This window comes from Monodon monoceros, unplaced genomic scaffold (genome assembly GCF_005190385.1).
Source record: "Monodon monoceros isolate NGI ecotype Baffin Bay Population unplaced genomic scaffold, NGI_Narwhal_1 Super_Scaffold_1, whole genome shotgun sequence".
NCBI classification, from domain to species: Eukaryota; Metazoa; Chordata; class Mammalia; order Artiodactyla; family Monodontidae; genus Monodon; species Monodon monoceros.
Window position 1 is genome coordinate 60,804,205 of NW_021703765.1, and position 18,979 is coordinate 60,823,183.

At 39.5% G+C, this 18,979-nt stretch overlaps 1 protein-coding gene across 7 annotated transcripts in view; it reads left to right on the forward strand.

Annotated features, from left to right (window-relative positions):
- The window catches only part of LOC114894921 (protein HIRA), a 74,375-nt gene extending 69,651 nt beyond the window's left edge, over positions 1-4,724 (forward strand). For 6 of the 7 annotated variants that reach the window (XM_029222096.1, XM_029222124.1, XM_029222130.1 and 3 more), the window contains one exon: positions 3,863-4,722. In XM_029222096.1, the coding sequence (XP_029077929.1) occupies positions 3,863-3,979 (117 nt within the window). In that variant the 3' untranslated portion in view covers positions 3,980-4,722. Of the gene's footprint in view, positions 1-3,862 lie in introns of all 7 variants that reach the window. The other variant, XM_029222106.1, reaches the window with a different exon arrangement.
- Positions 4,725-18,979: the final 14,255 nt, after the last annotated feature.

The window sequence follows — 18,979 nt, forward strand, 5'->3', positions numbered from 1 at the left end:
GTTGCTTGCATTACCACCTGAACCATCCCCCCATCACTCCCATTACCTCCTGAACCGTTGCTTGCATTACCCCCTGAACCATCGCCCCCATCATTTGCATTACCGCCTGAACCATCGCTCACACTACTGCCTGAACCATCCTCCCCATCACTCCCATTACCTTCCTGAACCATTGCTTGCATTGCCTCCTGAACCATCACTCCCATCACTCCCATTACCACCTGAACCATCCCCCCATCACTTGCATTACCACCTGAACCATCTCCTGCATCACTTGCATTACCGCCTGAACCATCCCCCCATCACTCGCATTACTTCCTGAACCATTGCTCACACTACCGCCTGAACCATCTCCCACCTCCAACCCCCAGCCCGTGGAAAAATTGTCTTCCACGAAACCGGTCCCTGGTGCCAAAAAGGTTGGGGACCACTGCACTAGTATTTTGTTCAGGACTCATCAGTGTTCACAAGGGACATTGGACTATTTTCTTTCCTTGTAGTGTCTTTGTCTGGCTTTCATGTCAGGATAATGCTGGTCTCATACAATGAATCTAAACATGTTCTCTTCTCTTCAGTTTTTTGAAAGAGTATGTGGAGGATTGTTGTTCATTCTTCTTTAAATTTTTGGTAAAATTCACCAGTGAAGCCATCTGGTCAGTCCTGGGCTTTTCTTTGTTGGGAGGTTTTTGATTACTGATTCAGTCTCCTTGTTACTTATAGGTCTGTTCACATTTGCTATTTCTTCATGATTCAGTCTTGGTAAGCTGTGTATTTCTAGGAAGTTGTCCATTTTATCTAGGTCATCCGATTTGTTGGTGTACAGTTGTTCATAGTATTCTCTTATTTATACTCCTTTTATTTTTGTGGCATCAGTTGCAATGTCCCTATTTCACTTCTGATTTTCATTATTTGAGTCTTCTGTTTTTCTTAGTCCATGTAGCTAAATGCTTGTCAATTTTGATGATCTTTTCAAGGAATTCATTTTTGGTTTTATTATTTTCTCTATAGTTTTTCTGTTCTCCATTTTACTTATTTTCTGATATGTATGATTTTCTTCTGCTTGTTGGGTTTAGTTTGCTTTTATTTTTCTAGTTTTGTTAAATGCAGTGTTCTGTTATTGATTTGATTTGTGAATCTTTCTTTGTAGATTCTTATAGCTATAAATTTCTCTCTAGCCAGTGCTTTTGCTGCATTCCAGTATGTTGTGTTTTCATTTTCATTTGTCCCTAGATATTTTAAAATTTCCCTTGTAATTTCTTCTTTGAATCATTGATTGTTTAACAGTGTGTTAATTTCCACATATTTGTGTGTGTTCCAGTTTTTCTTCTGCTGTTGATTTCTAGTTTCATTCCATTGTGATTGGAAAAGACACTTTTATGATTCAGTCTTTTTAAGCTTATTGAGACTTGTTTTGGTCTGTCCTGGTGAGTGTTACACGTGCACTTGAGAAAAATGTATATTCTGCTCTTGTTGTGTGGAGTGTTCTGCATATGTGTGCTTTAGGTCCAGTTGGTCTATACTGCTTTTCAGGTCCTCTATTTCTTATTGATCTTCTGTCTGGTTGTTCTATCCATTATTGAAAATAGGATATCGAAGTCTTCTGCAAATTGTAGGACTGTCTTATTTCTCCTTTCAGTTCAGATAGTGTTTGCACCATGTGTTTAGGAACTCTGATGTTTGGTGGGTATATGTTTATAACTGTTACATCTTCTTGGTCAATTGACCCTTTTATCATTATGCAGTGTCCTGTGTCTTATAACAATTTTTGACATAAAGTCTATTTTGTCTGTTATTAGTATAGCCATCTCTTTTCTATTTTGCTTATTATTTACATGGGATATCTTTTTGATTCTTTCACTTTCAACCTGTGTATATCCTCCTTTAGATCTAAGTGAGTTCCTTGTAAGCAGCATATAGTTGGATCCTGTTCTTTTATCCATTTTTTGATTAAGGAGTTTAATCCATTTTCAACATGTGCTGTATTTCCACTTATGCTATACAAGACTGCTTTTAAATTTTTTAATTTCCCTAAAAGTTTCACTCCTGCTTCTTCCCACAACCTTAGACATTCTGTTGTATTCTACCTGTATCTCTTGACCCCAGGTTCCCAGGGGTCTGCAGTTCCCCTGCTGCTTTCACACGCCACAGTGCTCACCACTGCCTTTTGCAGCCTCCATCCTGATATCTATACTATGCTACTGTTCCCATCAGTACTCTCCATTCATTTAGGTTTTCTTTAATGCCTTCCAGTAAGGTTTTTTAATTTTCAGCACATAGGCCATACGCATCATTTTTAGAATTATTCTTAGATATTTTATAATTGTGAGTATTCTAAGTGATAAGTTGTTTTATGTTTTCTGATTATTCATTGCTGCTGTACATATGCATTTGACTTTGGCATATTAATCACCAGCCATCTTTCTACACATTTCTATTATTTTTATTAATTTGTCCATTAATTGTTTTGCATTTTCTATGTGGTTTAAACAATGAAGTCATCTCAAATAATCTTTTTATTTCCTATTTTCCAGTTCTGAGTTTTCTAACATTAAATTCTCCTTGATTTCCAGGATAAACCCTACTTGGTCATGAGTTGCCATCTTTTTTTTTTTTTGGCCACGCAGCACAGCCAAAAAAAAAACACTTTATTGTGAATCTTGGTATGTCTTCCTTTGTAGGTAATATGTTCTTGTACTTTCGAAATTTTCAGAAATTTTCTGTCTTTTATATCTGAAAATTCTGTATATTTCATTCTAATGTGTCTGGTTATCAGTTTTCCCATATATTACTTGATCAGCACTCAGTGGAGCCCTTCAACCTAAGGCCATTCGTTGTTTAATTATGTGAAATATACCCATATTATTTCTTTAAATATTTCCTTCTCTCTTCTTTCTCTGTCTCCTGTGGGATCCATTATGTGGATATTGGGCCTACCTGCTGCGCTCACCTGCCTTTGTAGGCAATGGTACAGTTTCTCCTCTTACAGTTTCCCCTCTGCCTGCCTCCCTGCTGAGTGTGGGCTGCTCCTCTATCTGACCTCACTCTGACTTGGTCTTCAGCAGTGTCCAGTCTCCTGCGAATCCCATCTCCTTCAACCACTGTGTTGCTCAAACTTGGTATCTACACTTGGTTCTTTTCTATAATTCATCATCTTGTTACCACACTTGTTTTAACATATTGGCGCTTCTCTTCCAGTGGTCAGTGCTGTCAGTTGGTGGTTTTCCCTTTGCAGCAGCCATGCTCCTCAAGGGTCTGTGCGGTGGAGACCCTGCATGGCAGTGCATGTTGCAGGAGGGCCCAGGCAGACATGGTGCCACCCAGGGTGGAGGAGGCATAGGCAAGAGCTGAGGACAGAGACTCCAGAACTGTAAAACCAAGGCCAGTCACTGTTACCCAGGCACCTCCTCGCCCCTGGCCTTGACCTCACGTCCCTGGAACACATCCACATAAGGGAGTGGCCCCTCCAGGATAGCCGTCTGCCTGGCCCTCTGCCCTGGTAGCCTTACTTGCATTCTGCTCTGGAAGGTCAGGCTACTCTGGCCACTAACCAGTGCAATCAGAGGCCAGCGGTGACTGTGCCAGCAGACTTAGGGGACACGGAAGAGCAGAACCTACCTGGTACCCACCCTTGAACTATGTCCCTCCCTGGGCCCTGCCACTCCACCCCATGTGCCCAAGCTCAGCTTTTTAGCTGTCCCAGGCCTCCCAGCATACAGAGAAATTGTTCTCATCCATCTATGGTTTCTCCAGGGGGTGCCCATGGGGCAGATGGGCCCAAGGGTCTTTGTTGGGCCAGGGAAACCCCCACAGTCTAGCTCTCCTCACTGTCAGTTGCACTCAGCTGTCACTCCTGTATCCGCAGGGTCTGCGGAAGAGGGACCTGCTGAAGGAGCTGCTGCCAGTCATCGGGCAGAACCTCCGCTTCCAGCGCCTCTTCACCGAGTGTCAGGAACAGCTCGACATCTTGAGGGACAAGTAGCCTGCCCAGCCGCAGCAAGGGCAGGGCCACACTCTCGCCACTGAGGACACACAGGTCGGCCTCTTATCTCGCTGGGCTACAGGATGAGGAGACACTGGCAGGAGGTGGGCTGTCCTGCACCAGTACCGGCTCAGCCCCTGGGCACACTTCCCCTGTGTCCTGGGCCTGTTTCTCCCTCAGGGGGAGCAGCTCTGCCCGCAACTCGTTCCTCCCTCCAGGACCCCAGTGCGGAGCTGGAGCTCTGCCCAACTGCCCTGGGGCCAGTGAGGCAGCCCAGGCCTGCCGTCTCCAGCACGGTCCCCAGATGGACACTAGCCTTGCTACTGTAGGCGCCATGCTGCTCCAGCTATGACGAATGAGCCATTTGTGAAAGAGAGAACCCTGAGACGTTAGCGTATTATGCAGTCAGTAGACTGACCTGAGACCTATGTAAAAAGAAAGCCTATTCCAACACATGGACTATTTTTGTACTAGAATTTGCTAACTTGTAATATGGAATTTTCCTTTTGGCCAATAATCAGGATTTCCCTATAAGTCACTTGGACATTGGTCACTTGTAGGAAATTTAAACTCTAATTATGACAGCTACATTGAAAAATAATTGTACTGAAATTAACTTGTCTATCTTCATTTAGTTTTAATTTTTAAATGTTTGTAAAAAGAGACTTTTGGGGGGGATGGGGCAGAGGGTGGGCGATTTCTTTTGTAAGTGTAAAATAAATGAACACGCATTGGATACCAAATGGTCCTGACTTCCCCTGCCTTTTCCTTCTAACTTCCACCTCCCTCCCCTGCACTGTGAATCCCTCGCCTTTGATGTCATCTGCTCCCCCGGCCCCTTCATGCAAAAAGTCATTTCACAGCATGGAGTCACTTTCCTGGTCGTGCAGCATCTCAGGCTGAGCTGGGCGAGCGGGCTGGCCACCGTGCACCTGTCTTCTCCCAAGCCAGGTGGAGAGGTCCTTGGTTCTGCCTGTGCTGTGCTCTGGGTCTCTGACTGTGCTGGGCACCAAGGAAATCATGTAAGGAAATCCATAAATACAGACTTGAGTTTTCTGAAGAATTATCTGGAAGCTGGGATTTTCTTAGAAAGTGGTCCCGATGCTGACCCACAGGAGAAGAGACAGCCAGAATCAGAATCCTCAAGCCTGGTGAGGGCCAAGCACCTTCTCCCCAGGGTCCTGGACCTCCTCGGCACCTCCCTGCCAGGTGGCCATCCCATTGCCTGTCTCACTCAGAAGTCACGTGGCTGCATGAGAACCAGGCACACCTGCATGCCCGACAGAGCCAGCACACACACTGCATCTGGGCATGGACACCCAGAAGCCAGGCTACAAGTGTGAGCTTTTTGCTGAGGAATGAGCCAGAGATGCTGCACAGGCATTGAGAACTCTGGAGCCCCAGGATGCACGCAGCCTCGGAACTGACAGGCCTGCCTGGGATCCAAACCACGAAAAACGTGGGCCTCACTTTTCAGCTGTCAAAGGGAGGTGAGGTTAAGAAAACGTGCATGGTTGTGAGGACCAACTGGGATCACAGAGGCAAAGTCATGGCACTGAGCACATGTTCCCGTGAATAAAACTTTGACAATCAAGTGTTTTTATACACTACTATTTGGACAGGAGAGGAGACAAGCAGCAGAAAGACTGGTTGGAAACTTCTGGTTCCAGCCAAGATGGATTGACAGGGACCAAATTGACCCTTCTGCCTGAAACAACCAAAGGAACCAGTCAAAATACATGAAACAATGGTCTCAAGGCACTGGATATCAGAAAACAAAGGACAGTGATCCCTGGGAGATGGAAAGCAAAGAAGATGAGCCCTGTGACTGCCCCAGCTTCCTACCTGGAGAGAGAGTTTCCAGGCTGCAGCAAAGGGAGGGGAAGCTGAGGTAGAGCCCAGCAGGATACTTGAGTTGAAGACATGAAGCTGAGAGCCCAGGAAGACCAAGGCAGCTAGAGTTTTCAGGACAGAATCCCAGAGAGGAGGGAGCTCCATGGAGAGAGAACCCTGGAGCTCAGCAGAGGGAGTGCCTTTGCATATTCAGCTGCATACTGATCAGTGCTTGTGTGATGAGGAAATGGCTGAGGCCAGGCAAAGAACCATCTGAAAGGATTAGGGTGACAATTGTCTAGTTGTCACCCAGGGCTGGGAATAGTGTCTCTTCCTACCAACAGGATTAGAAAAACTCATAACTCACAGGCTTGGGATAGAAGAGTTACTCAGGAAGTCTTGCCTCAGTTTTGGAGAATAATTAGAGCACTGCTCCAGATCCATCTAACAGAAAATAAAGCAAGACCCAAAAGGATCAAATTGTTTCCAAGTAATTAATTACATTGCAAACCAAAGTTCCAGAGAATTTATAAGCATACAGAGGTACCCAGCATCCAACCAGGTAAAGTTTACAGTGTCTGGCATCCACACCAGGCATACAAAGAAGCAGGAACACAATGCAAAATGAGAATAAGCAATCTTACTGATCAGTCAAAACTGGCCCAGAAGTTACACAGATATTAGAATTAGCAGAGAAGGACATTAAAACGGTCATTATAACACTATTCCTTATGTTCAAAAAAGTTAAGTGGAGACATAGAAGACCGTAACAAGGAAGTTGCAATCAAGCTTCTAGAGATGAAAACCTGTAACATGGAGATGAAAAATGTGTGGAATAGGATTAATGACAGATTGGACATTGCAGAAAAGATAAGTGAACTTGAAGGCAGAGCAATAAAAATGCTCCAAAACAGACAATCCAAAGGAGGAAAGAACAGAAAAGAGCATCAGTAAGTCATGGGACAACGTCAGATAGCCTAATACACAGGTAACTGAAGTCCTCAAAGGAAAGGAGAGAGAAGGTGGTGATAAGAAAAAATATTTGAATAAATAACGGCCAAAAACTTGCCCCACCCTTCCTGCTGTCCCTTGTGTCCCTACAGGCAACCTCTGTGCCACTGTGCCCTCATCCCTACCATAATGCCATGCCTGCTGACCTCCCTACGCCTGTCCACTGATGCTCCACACCTTCCCACTACCTCTGCCTGCTGAACTTGTTTGCACGCAGAGCACTGGGTGTATTTTCCTGGGCTGTATTTCCCTGCCTCTCTCCAAGTTCTGACCTGATCCCCTTAGGCCCCTCCCAGCTTCAGCCTCCAGATCACCTGTGAGAGGAGTCAGAGCCCTTTACACATTAGGCTGATGCTGTGGGAGGTTGTATATACCTGCAGCAGGTACACTGAGGAGATAAGGCAAAGCATAAGATAAGACATAAGATAAGAGATAAGATAAGGCATCGTCTCTTTCCATGTTAAATCTATTATTCCTGTTCTCTCACATATATGGCAAATATTTTCTCAGTTCATCTTTAAATTTTATTTGTGTGTTAATTTAAGCTTTTAATTTTTGTGAAATTTAATTTTTCTTTTTTTTAATATAATTATTTTTTAATATTTATTTATTTGGCTGCTCCGGATCTTAGTTGCAGCTCATGGGATCTTCGTTGTTATGTGCAGGATCTTTGTTGTGGCATGTGGGATCTTTTAGTTGTGGCATGCAGGATCTAGTTCCCTGACCAGGAATCAAACCCTGGCCCCCTGCATTGGGAACACGGAGTCTTAATTGCTGGACCACCAGGGAAGTCCCTAATTTTTGTTCTTTTGTAACTTATTTTTTTAACCTTAGGACACTTCACCAGATACATGGATGGCAATTAAAATAAGCACAAAAAAAGATGTTCAATGTCACCAGTCATTTAGAAAATGCAAATTAAAACCACAGTGATATAACAGCACATACCTATTAGAATGTCATAAAGTTAAGAATATATATAAAATACTGAGTATTGAGGATGTGGAGCAACTGGAGCTTTCATGTATTGCCAACAGGAAGGCACAATAGTATAGCCACCTTAAATAGTTTGACAGTTCCTTGCAAAGTTAAACATACAGTCATCAGAGGACCCAGGTATTCCACTCTTAGGTTTTTGTTTTTGTTTTGTTTTTAAAGATACATTAACATTTTTCATCACAAGGATATCTCATGTTTCCCTTTTAAAAAAAAAACAGCTTTACTGAGATAAAATTCTCATAACATGTAACTCACCTATTTAAAATGTACAATTCAGTGGTTTTTAGGGTAGTCACACATATGTGCAACCATCACCAGTTACTATTAGAATATTTTCATTACCTCAAAAAGAAACCTCATGCCCTTTATCATGCTCCATACCCCCATCCCTACCATCCCTAAGCAACCACCAGTCTACTTTCTGTCTCTATAGGCTTGCCTATTCCAGTATTTCATACAAATGGAATCATAGACTGTGGTATTTTGTGACTGGCTTCTTCTATAGCGTAATGTTTACAAGATTCAATCATATATCTGTACTTCACTCCTTTTTATGGTCAAATAATATTTAATTGTATGGGTATACCTCATTTTGCTTCTCCAGTCATCCACTGATAGACATGTGGGTTGTTTCCAGTTTTGGTGATTATGCATAATGCTGCTCTAAACATCTGTGAACAAGTTGTTGTGTGGACATGTTTTCATTTCTCATGGTTATATATATGTAGAAGTAGAATTAGTAGGTAATAATGTGACTGTAATTGAGGAATTGCTGTACTGCCTTCCAAGTGACTGCACCATTTTACATTCATACCAGCAGTGTATGAGGATTCTGATTTCTCCACATTCTCACCAACAATTCTTTTTTTTTTTTTTTGGCCACGCCGCACGGCTTGTGGGATCTTAGCTCCCCAGCCAGGGATCAAAGGCAGGTGCCCAGCAGTGGAAATGTAGAGTCCTAATCACTGGACCGCCAGGGAATTCCCTCACCAACAATTCTTATTGTCTGATTTTTTTTATTATAGTCATCTGAATGGGTGGGGGTTTTTTTTTCTCTTTTTTTTTTAACATCTTTATTGGAGTATAATTGCTTTACAACGTTGTGTTACTTTCTGCTGTATAACAAGGTGAATCAGCTGTACGTATACATATATCCCCATATCCCCTCCCTCTTGCGTCTCCCTCCCACCCTCCCTATCCCACCCTTCTAGGTGGTCACAAAGCACCCAGCTGATCTCCCTGTTCTATGGGGCTGCTTCCCACTAGCTAACTATTTTACATTTGGTAGTGTATATATGTCAATGCCACTCTCTCACCTAGTCCCAGCTTACCCTTCCGCCTGAGTGGGTGGTTTTGATTTGCATTTCTCTAGTGACAAAACATGTTGAGCATTTTTTAATGTGTTTATTGGCCATTTGAATATCTTATTTGGAGAAATGTCTATTCCGATCCTTTGCTAACTTTTAAATTGGGTTATTTGTCTTTATTATTGAGTTGTGGGAGTTTTTTATACATTCTACATGCAAATTCCTTATCAGATATATGGTTTACAAATATTTCCTCCCATTCTGTATATTTACTTTCTTGATAGTGTCTTTGAAGCATAGAAGTTTTCAGTTTTGATGAAGTCCATCTATTTTTCTTTTGTTGCTTGCGCTTCTCTGGTCTCATCTAAGAAACCATTGCCAAATCCAAGACCATGCAAATTTACTCCTATGTTTTCTACTAAGAGTTTTTTTTTTTTTTAATGAATATGTTGAAGTCCTAACTCTTAATTAATTTATTTATTTTTGCTGTGTTACGTCTTTGTTTCTGTGCAAGGGCTTTCTCTAGTTGTGGCAAGCGGGGGCCACTCTTCATCGCGGTGCACAGGCCTCTCACTATCACGGCCTCCTTTGTTGCGGAGCACAGGCTCCAGATGCGCAGGCTCAGTAGTTGTGGCTCACGGGCTAGTTGCTCCGCGGCATGTGGGATCCTCCTAGACCAGGGCTTGAACCTGTGTCCCCTGCATTAGCAGGCAGATTCTCAACCATTGTGCCACCAGGGAAGCCCTCTACTAAGAGTTTTGTAGTTTAAACTCTTACATTCAGAACTTTGATCCATTTTGAGTAAATACTTGTATATGGTGTGAGGTAAGAATCCAACTTCACTATTCTGTTTGAGGCTATCCAATGTCCCATCATTTATGGAAAGTTTGTTCTTTCCCCCATTGAATGGTCTTGCCACCCATGTTGAGAATCAGTTGATCATAGACACACGGGGTGTTTCTGGACTCAGTTCTATTCCATTGATCTATATGTCTTTTCTTATGCCAATATCACACTGTCTTGATTAATGTTGTTTTACAGTAAGTTTTGAGATCAGGAAGTGTGACTCCTCCAACTTAATTGTTCTATTTCAAGATATTTTTTTGCTATTCTGGAGCCTTTTGAGTTTCCATATTAATTTTAGAATCAGCTTGTCAATTTCTGCAAAGAAGAAAGCTGCAATTCTGATAGGGATTACAATGAATCTGTAGATCAGTTTGGGGAAGGCCATCTTAAAATATCTTCCAGTTGATGAATACAAACAGATTACCATTTATTTAGGTCTTTAATTTCTTTCAGTAATGTTTTATAGTTTCTGGTATATAAATTTTACAGTTCTTTTATAAAAATTTTCTATGTAATTCTTTTTAATGCCATTATAAATGGAAGTGTTTTTAAAATTTCACTTTCAGATTGTTCACTACAAGTGTATAGAAATACAATTGATTTCTGTATATTACTCTTGTATTCTGCAACCTTGCTAAATTCATTCATTAGTGTCAATAACTTTTACTGGGATCCTTAGGATTTTCTATATATAAGGTCATGACATCTGTGAATATAGTTTTACTTCTTTTCCTACCTAGATGCCTTTTATTTCTTTTTCTTGCCTAATTGCTCTGGCCAGACCCTCCACCTAGTACAACATTGAATAGAAGTGGCAAGAGTGGACATCCTTGTTTTGTCACTGATCTTAGGGGGGAAGCATCCAGTCTCTCATCATTAAGTATTATACTAATTCTGTTTTTCTTATAGATGCCCTTCATCAGATTGAAGAAGTTCCCTTCTAATGCTAATTAATTTATTTTGTATGTTGAACCATCCTTGGTTCAAGATAAATCCCACCTGGTAATGGTATAAAATTTGTTTATGTGTCACTGTGTTTTTGAGGATTTTTGTGTCCATAGTCATAAGATAGTTTCGCAGTTTATTTGTGAGGTCTTTTCTGGTTTTGGTGTCAGGGTGTTGCAAAATGAATGAATAAGTTGGGAAGTATCCCCTCCTCATCTGTTTCATTGAAGAATTTGTAAAGAATTAGTAATGATTTGTTTAATGTTTGGTAGAATTCAGCAGTAAAGCCCTATGGGCTAGTGCTGTTTTTGTAGGTGGTTGTTTTATTACTAATTCTATCTTTCAGTTTCTTATAGGTCTATTTGTACTGTCTATTTCTACTTCAATCAGTTAGAATAGTTCATCTTTCTAGAAATTTGTTCATCTAAGTTATCCAATTAATTGGCATATAATTGTTCATAATATTCCTTTATAATCCTTTTTATTCCTGTAAAGTTAGTAGTGTCCCCTCTTTCATTTCTGATTCTTATAATCTGAGTTTTCTCTCTTGTGTTCTTGGTCAATATAGCTAAATGTTCAACGATTTCGTTGATCTTTACAGAAAACCAGCTTTTGGTTTCCTTTATTTTCTCTATTGCTTCCCTATTCCTTATTTCATAAATTTATGCTCTAATCTTTATTACTTTCTTTCTTCTGCTTGCTTTAGGTTTAGTTTACTCCTCTTTTTCCAGTGTCTTAAGATGGAACGTTATGTGATTAAAGCTATAAAATTTCCCTCTAAGCACTGCCTTAGGAGGATCCTACGAGTTTTGGTATGTCGTGTTCTGGTTTTAATTCATCTCAAATTATTTTCTAATTTCTCTTTTGATTTCTTCTTTGACTCATTGGTCTTCTAGAGTGTGCTGTTTAATTTCCACATATCTGTGAATTTCCCAATTTTATTATGTTATGGATGTAACTTTATTCCATTGTAGTCAAAACACACTTTGTATTGTTTCTATCCTTTAGATTTACTGAGGTTTGTTTTATGGCTTATGCCAGAAGTGTTCCATATACACTTGAGAAGAACATATAGTCTATTGTTAAGTGCAGACATGTTGCTCTTTTACAGCCACACCACTTCCCTTTCACCCCATGATCTCCTTAACTCATAGCAACCACTAATCTGTTCTCTACATCTGCAATTTTTCATTTCAGGAATGTAAAATAAAAGGAATCATTCTGTATGTAATCTATTGGTATTGGCCTTTTTCACTCCGGATAATTGGAGATGAATTCAAATTATTTTATGTATCAGTACTTCGTTCCTTTCTATTACTGAATACTATTTCATGGTTTTGCTACATAGTTTATTTAACCATTCACCTGTTGAAGGACATCAATCAGGCTGATTCCAGTTTTTGGCTATTACAATTAAAGCTGCTATTAAAGTTTTTATATAAATATAAATCTTTGTTTTTCTGAGATAAATGCCCAAGAGGACAATTGCATGATACAGTAGATGCAGGTGTAATTTTTTCCTTTCTTTTTTTTTGGCCATGCTCTGCTGCACAGTTTGCAGGATCTTAGTTCCCCGACCTGGAATTGAACCCAGGCCACGGCAGTGAAAGTGCTGAGTCCTAACCACTAGACCACCAGGGAACTCCCTGTAATTTTTCAGTAATCTGAGAAAGGCAATTCAATGAAGAAAGAATAGTCTTTTCAGCAAATGCTGCTGGAAGCACTGGACATCCACATGCAAAAAAAGAAAAAAGGATCTAGACTTTTTTAATGCTGCTCTAAGAGAGCTTTAAGAGAATGAAAAGACAAGACTCAGTCTCAGAGAAAGTATCTGCAAATTATTTATCTGATAAAGGACTTCAATGCAATATATACAAACTCTTTAAAGATCTCTAAAATTTCAGCAATAGGAAGACAAGCAACACAATTAAGAAATGGACAAAGATCTGTACAGATACCTCACCAAAGAAGATATACAGATGGCTATAAGTATGTAAAAAGATGCTCAACATCATATTTCAATAGGGAATCTAAAATTCAAAAAACAATGAAATACTACTATATACCTATTAAATTGGCTAAAATCCAAAAATCTGACACCACCAAATGCTCGTGAGGATGTGGAACAATAGGAACTCTCATTCAGTGCTGGTGGGAATGCAAAATGGTACAGCCATTTTGGAAGATAGTTCTGGTAGTTTCTGACAAGATTAAACATAGCCTTACATATGATTGAACAATTGCACTCCTAGGTATTTACCCAAATGAGTTTAAAACTTATATTCATTCAAAAACCTACACATGAATGTTTTAGTAGCTTTATTTATAGTTGCCAAAGACTGAAACAACCAAGATGTCCTTCAGTAGGTGAATGAGCAAACTGTTGTACATCTGTGTGTTGGAATATTGTTCATCAAGAAAAAGAAATGAGGGCTTCCCTGGTGGCGCAGTGTTTGAGAGTCTGCCTGCCGATGCAGGGGACACGGGTTTGTGTCCCGGTCCGGGGGATCCCACATGCCGCGGAGCGGCTAGGCCCGTGAGCCATGGCCGCTGAGCCTGCGCGTCTGGAGCCTGTGCTCCGCAATGGGAGAGGCCACAGCAGTGAGAGGCACGCGTACTGCAAAAAAAAAAGAAAAAGAAAAAGAAAAATGAGAATGAGCTACACAGCCATGAAAAGATGTGGAGATCTTAAATGGATATTGCTGAGCCAATTTGAAAAGGCTACATACTGTATGATTCCAATTAAATGACATTCCGTAAAAGGCAAAACTATAAAGAGAGTAAAAATGTCACTGGTTGCCAGAGATTCTGTGTCTGGGGAAGGGGTTTGGACAGAGGGGAATGGATGAATAAGTGAAGCACAGGGGATTTTTACAGTGGTGAAACTGTTCTGTACAATACTATAGTGGTGGGTACATGACATTATGCATTTGTCAAAATTCACTGAATGTACAACACGAAGAGTAAACCCTAATGTAAACTATAGACTTTAGTCTTTAATGATGATGTATTAATATTGGTTTATAAATTTTAACAAAAGTACCATACTAAGGCAAGATGTTAAAAAACAAGGGCGGGCTTCCCTGGTGGCACAGTGGTTGAGAGTCTGCCTGCCAGTGCAGGGAACATGGGTTCGTGCCCCGGTCCGGGAAGATCCCACATTCTGCGGAGTGGCTGGGCCCGTGAGCCATGGCCGCTGAGCCTGCGCGTCCGGAGCCTGTGCTCCACAGTGGGAGAGGCCACAGCAGTGAGAGAGGCCCGTGTACGGCAAAAAAAAAAAAAAAAAACAAGGGCATTGGGATATATGGGAACTCTCTGTAGAGGGAGAGTTCTAAAGGTTCTGAGGTAACTACTCAATTTTTTTTTTTTTTGTAAACCTAAAACTGCTATACAATAATTGTCTATTAATATTTGAAAACCTATTGGACGTATTTGTGTGGGTCTTTTTCTGGGTTCTGTACTCTGTTACTTTGATCTATGTGTCCATCTCTTTGTCAATATCACATTGTCTTAATTACTATAGCTACATGGAAAGGCTTAACATTGGGTAATTTTCCAAATTTGTTTTTCCTTTTCAAAACTATTTTAGCTATTCTAGGGCCTGTGCTTTCCATGTAAATTGTAGTATAAGCTTGTGTGCATCTTTTAAAAAGTACCTGGATTTTCATAGTAATTGTGTTAAAACTGTATGCCATTTTGGAGGAAATTGATATCCTTACTATGTTTAGTCTTCCAACCTATGAACATGGTATGTTTCTCCATATATTTAGATCTTTGATTTCTTTCATCAGCACTGTGTAGTTTTCATCATACAAGTCCTGTACCTGTATTGTCAGATTTACACCAAAGAATTTTTTTGGAGCAATTACAAATATGTTGTATTTTAATTTCAGTGTCCACATGTTCATTGCTGGTATATAGAAATATAATTGATTTTTATATATTGATCTTATATCCTGCAACCTTACTAAATTCACTATCAGTTCCAGGATGTTTCTGTGGATTCCTTGGGATTATCCACACAGACAATCATGTCATCTGAAAATAGGGACAATTTTAGTTCTTCCTTTCTGATTGGTATTCCTTTTATTTCCTCTACATTGTTACACTGGCTGGAATTTCCAGTATTTTGTTGAGTGTTTTGTATTTTGTTTTTTGCTTTTTTTTACTTCAGTCACTTTATTCGAAAATCCAGTTAGTGATTTAATATCATGGTTCTTTTCATGCACAGGTTACTGAGGCCTAGAATTCACACGAGGCCTGCTAGGCAACCATAGCAGCCATTGTTTTGAAAGCAGCATATCTGACGGTCCTGGGCCCTTTAGAGTCTCTACAATGTCTCTGAATAAAAAGCCATCTGACAACAGGAGGATAGATTTCTTGTTCCTCATTTTAGGGGCAAAGCATTCAGGCTTTCACCGTTAAGTACAATGTTAGCTGTAGGTTTCTGGAGATGTTCTTTATCAAATTGAGGAAATCGCCCTCTATTCCTAGCTTTGTGAGACTTTTTATCATGAATAGGTGTTGGACTTTGTCGTATGTTTTTCTGCATAAATTCAACTGATAAGATGATGTGGTTTTTCTTACTTAGCCAATTAGTATGGTGGCTTACATTGATTAATATTTGAACACTGAACCAGCCTTACATGCCTGGAATAAACCCCACTTGGTCATGGTATATAGTTCTTTTTATGTATTACTTAATTCCATTTGATAATACCTTGTTAAGAATTTTTACATGTATATTCATGCCTGTAGTATCCTGTTTCGTAGTACTTGTCTAGTTTTCATAACAGGGTAATACTAACTTCATAAAATAAATTTGGAAGTGTTCCCTCCTCTTCTGTTTTCTGGAAGAGATTGTATAGAATTGGTGTTGATTCTTTAAAAAAATTAGTAAACTTCTTCATGAAAGCATCTGGCAATAGATATCTCTTTTTCAAGAATTCTTTAACTACAAGTCCAACATCTTTAATCGTTTTATGACTACTCAGATTATTTCATATTAGTTTGGTGTTACAGTTTGTATTTTTTTGAGGAATTGGCCCATTTCATCTAAGTTGTCAAATTTACTTTTGTGGAGTTGTACCTACTATTCTCTTATTCTTTTCAGGTCTACAGGGTTTGTCATGATAACTCGTATTTTATCCCCTATTTTGTTTCTAATATTGGTACTTTGTGGCTTGCGTCTTTTTTCCTTTGTGCATCTTGCAAGAGGTTTGCCAATTTTATTGATCTTTCAGAACTTTTGTTTAATTGGTTTTCTCTATTTTCCACTTTCCATTTCATTGATCTATGCCCTTGTTTCCTTACTTCTGCTTTTTTAGTGTTACTTTGCTTTCCCTGAGATGGGAGCTTAGATTATTGACCTAAGAATTTCTTCTTTTTTTCCAGCTTTATTGAGATATAATTGACATAAAACACTGTAAGTTTAAGTTATATAGTGTGATGATTTGATACACATATATATTGTAAAATGATTACCACAGCAGGGTTAGTTAACACCTCTATCACCTTACATAATTACCATTTCTTTTTTGTGGTAAGAACATTTATGATCTACTCTCTTAGTAACTTTCAAGTATATAGCTGGCTTTAGGTAGTATGGACATTTTAACAATATCTATATTCCGATTAATAAACACAAATACCTTTCGATTTATTTGTGCCCTCAGTTTCTTTAATCAAAGCCTTATAGTTTTCAATGTACAGATCCTTCACCACCTTGACTAGATTTATTCCTAAGTACTTTATTGTTTTTGATGCTATTATGAATGGGATGGTTTTATTTCATTTTTCAGATATTTCATTGTTAGTGTATAGAAATGCAACTGATTTCTGTATGTTGATTTTGTATCCTGCAACTTTACTAAATTTGTTGATTAGTCCTAACAGTTTTTGGTGGAGTCTTTAGGACTCTATACATAAGATCATATCATCTGCAAACAAAGACAATTTTACTTATTCCTTTCCAATTTGGAAGCCTTTTCTTTCTTTTTCTTGCCTGATTACTCTGGCTAGGACTTCCAGTACTATGTTGAATAGGAGTGGTGAAAGTAGGCACCCTTGTCTTGTTTCTGATCTTAGAGAAAACGCTTTCAACCTTTTACCATTGAATTTGATGTTGACTATGAGCTTATCATTTGTGGCCTTTATTATGTTTAGGTATAATCCTTCTGAAAGATCAACGAAATTGGCAACCCTCTTGACCCACTGGTTGCTCAGGAGTGTGTTGTTTAACTTCCACATATTTGTAAATTTTCTAACTTTCCTCCTACTACTGACTTCTAGTTTTATGCCATTGTGATCAGAAAAGATACTTGGTATGATTTCAGTCTTCTTAAATGTGCTGAGACTTGTTTTTTGACTTGTCGTGTGATCTATCTTGGTGAACATTCTGTGTGCACTTAAGAATGTGTATACTGCTCCTATTTGGTGGAATGTTCTGTATATGTCTGCTAAGTCCATTTAAAACTATATTTCATGTCTAACATTTCCTTATTGCTTTTCTATCTGAATGCTCTAGCCATTGTTGAAAGTAGGGTATTTAAATCCCCTACTCTTATTGTATTGTTGTCTGTTTCTCTCTGCAGATCTGTTAGTATTTGCTTAATCCTTCTAGCCACTCCATGCCTTTTGATTGGAGAATCTAATCCATTTGCATTTAGAGTAGTTATTGATATGTAAGGACTTACTAGGTAAGAGGAATTTTTAGGTAATTATAGGTAATGCTATCTTATTCATTGCTTTCTGCCTTTTTTGTAGTTCCCTTGTTCCTTTCTCCCTCTCTTGCCTTTCTTTGTAAATTGATAATTTTCCTTAGTGATATGCATTGATTCTCCTCTCTTTATCTTGTGCGAATCTACAATAGGTTTTTCTGTTGTGGTTACCATGAGGCTTACATAAAACATTTAACAGATATAACAGTCTATTTTGATGCTGATAACAACTGAACTTTGATCACATACAAAACTACCCTTTTACTGCCCTCCTTTAATATTTTTGATGTCACAATTTACTTCTTTTTAGACAGTGTACTCATTAACTAATTATTTTAACTATAGTTATTTTAATACTCTTGTTCTTTAACATTTATACTAGAGTTAACTGGTTAACACACAACTGTATTACAGTATTAGAGTATTCTGAATTTGACTGTATACTTTACCAGTGTGCTGTACAGTTTCAAACGTTTTCATGTTGCTAATCAGTATCCTTTAATTTCAGCTTGAAGAACTCCTTTCATCATTTCTTGTAAGGCAGGTCTAGTGGTGATGAACTCCCTCAGCTTTTGTTTGTCTAGGAACATCTTTATCTTTCTTTTTTTTTAATTTATTTATTTAATTTATTTATTTTTGGCTGCGTTGGGTCTTAATCGCTGCGCGTGGGCTTTCTCTAGTTGCGGTGAATGGGGGCTACTCTTCGTTGCGGCAGGCAGGCTTCTCATTGTGGTGGCTTCTCTTGTTGCAGAGCACAGGCTCTAGGCATGTGGGCTCAGTAGTTGTGGCTCGTGGGCTCTAGAGCACAGGCTCAGTAGTTGTGGCACACGGGCTTAGTTGCTCCGTGGCATGTGGGATCTTCCCAGACCAGGGCTTGGACCTGTGTCCCCTCCATTGGCAGGTGGATCCTTAGCCACTGCACCACGAGGGAAGTCCCAACATCTTCATCTTTCCATCATATCTAAAGGACAACTTTGCCAGATATAGAATTCTTGGTTGGCCTTTTTTTCCCCTTTCAGCACTTGAATATATCAGGGAATATATTATCCCACTTTCTTTTGGCCTGTTAGGTTTCTGCTGAGAAATCCACTGATAGCCTCATGGGGGTTCCCTTGTAAGTTACAAGCTTCTTTTTGCTTGCTGCTTTTAAGATTCTCTTTATCTTTGATTTTTGATAGTTTTATTATAATGTGTTTTGGAGAATATCTCACTTTGTTTGGTGACCTATGACCTTCGTTAACTTGCATATCTAAATCTCTCCCCAGATTTGGGACAGTCTCAGCCATTATTACTTTAAGTAAGCTTTCTACCCCCTTATGCTTTTCTTCTCCTTCTGGGAC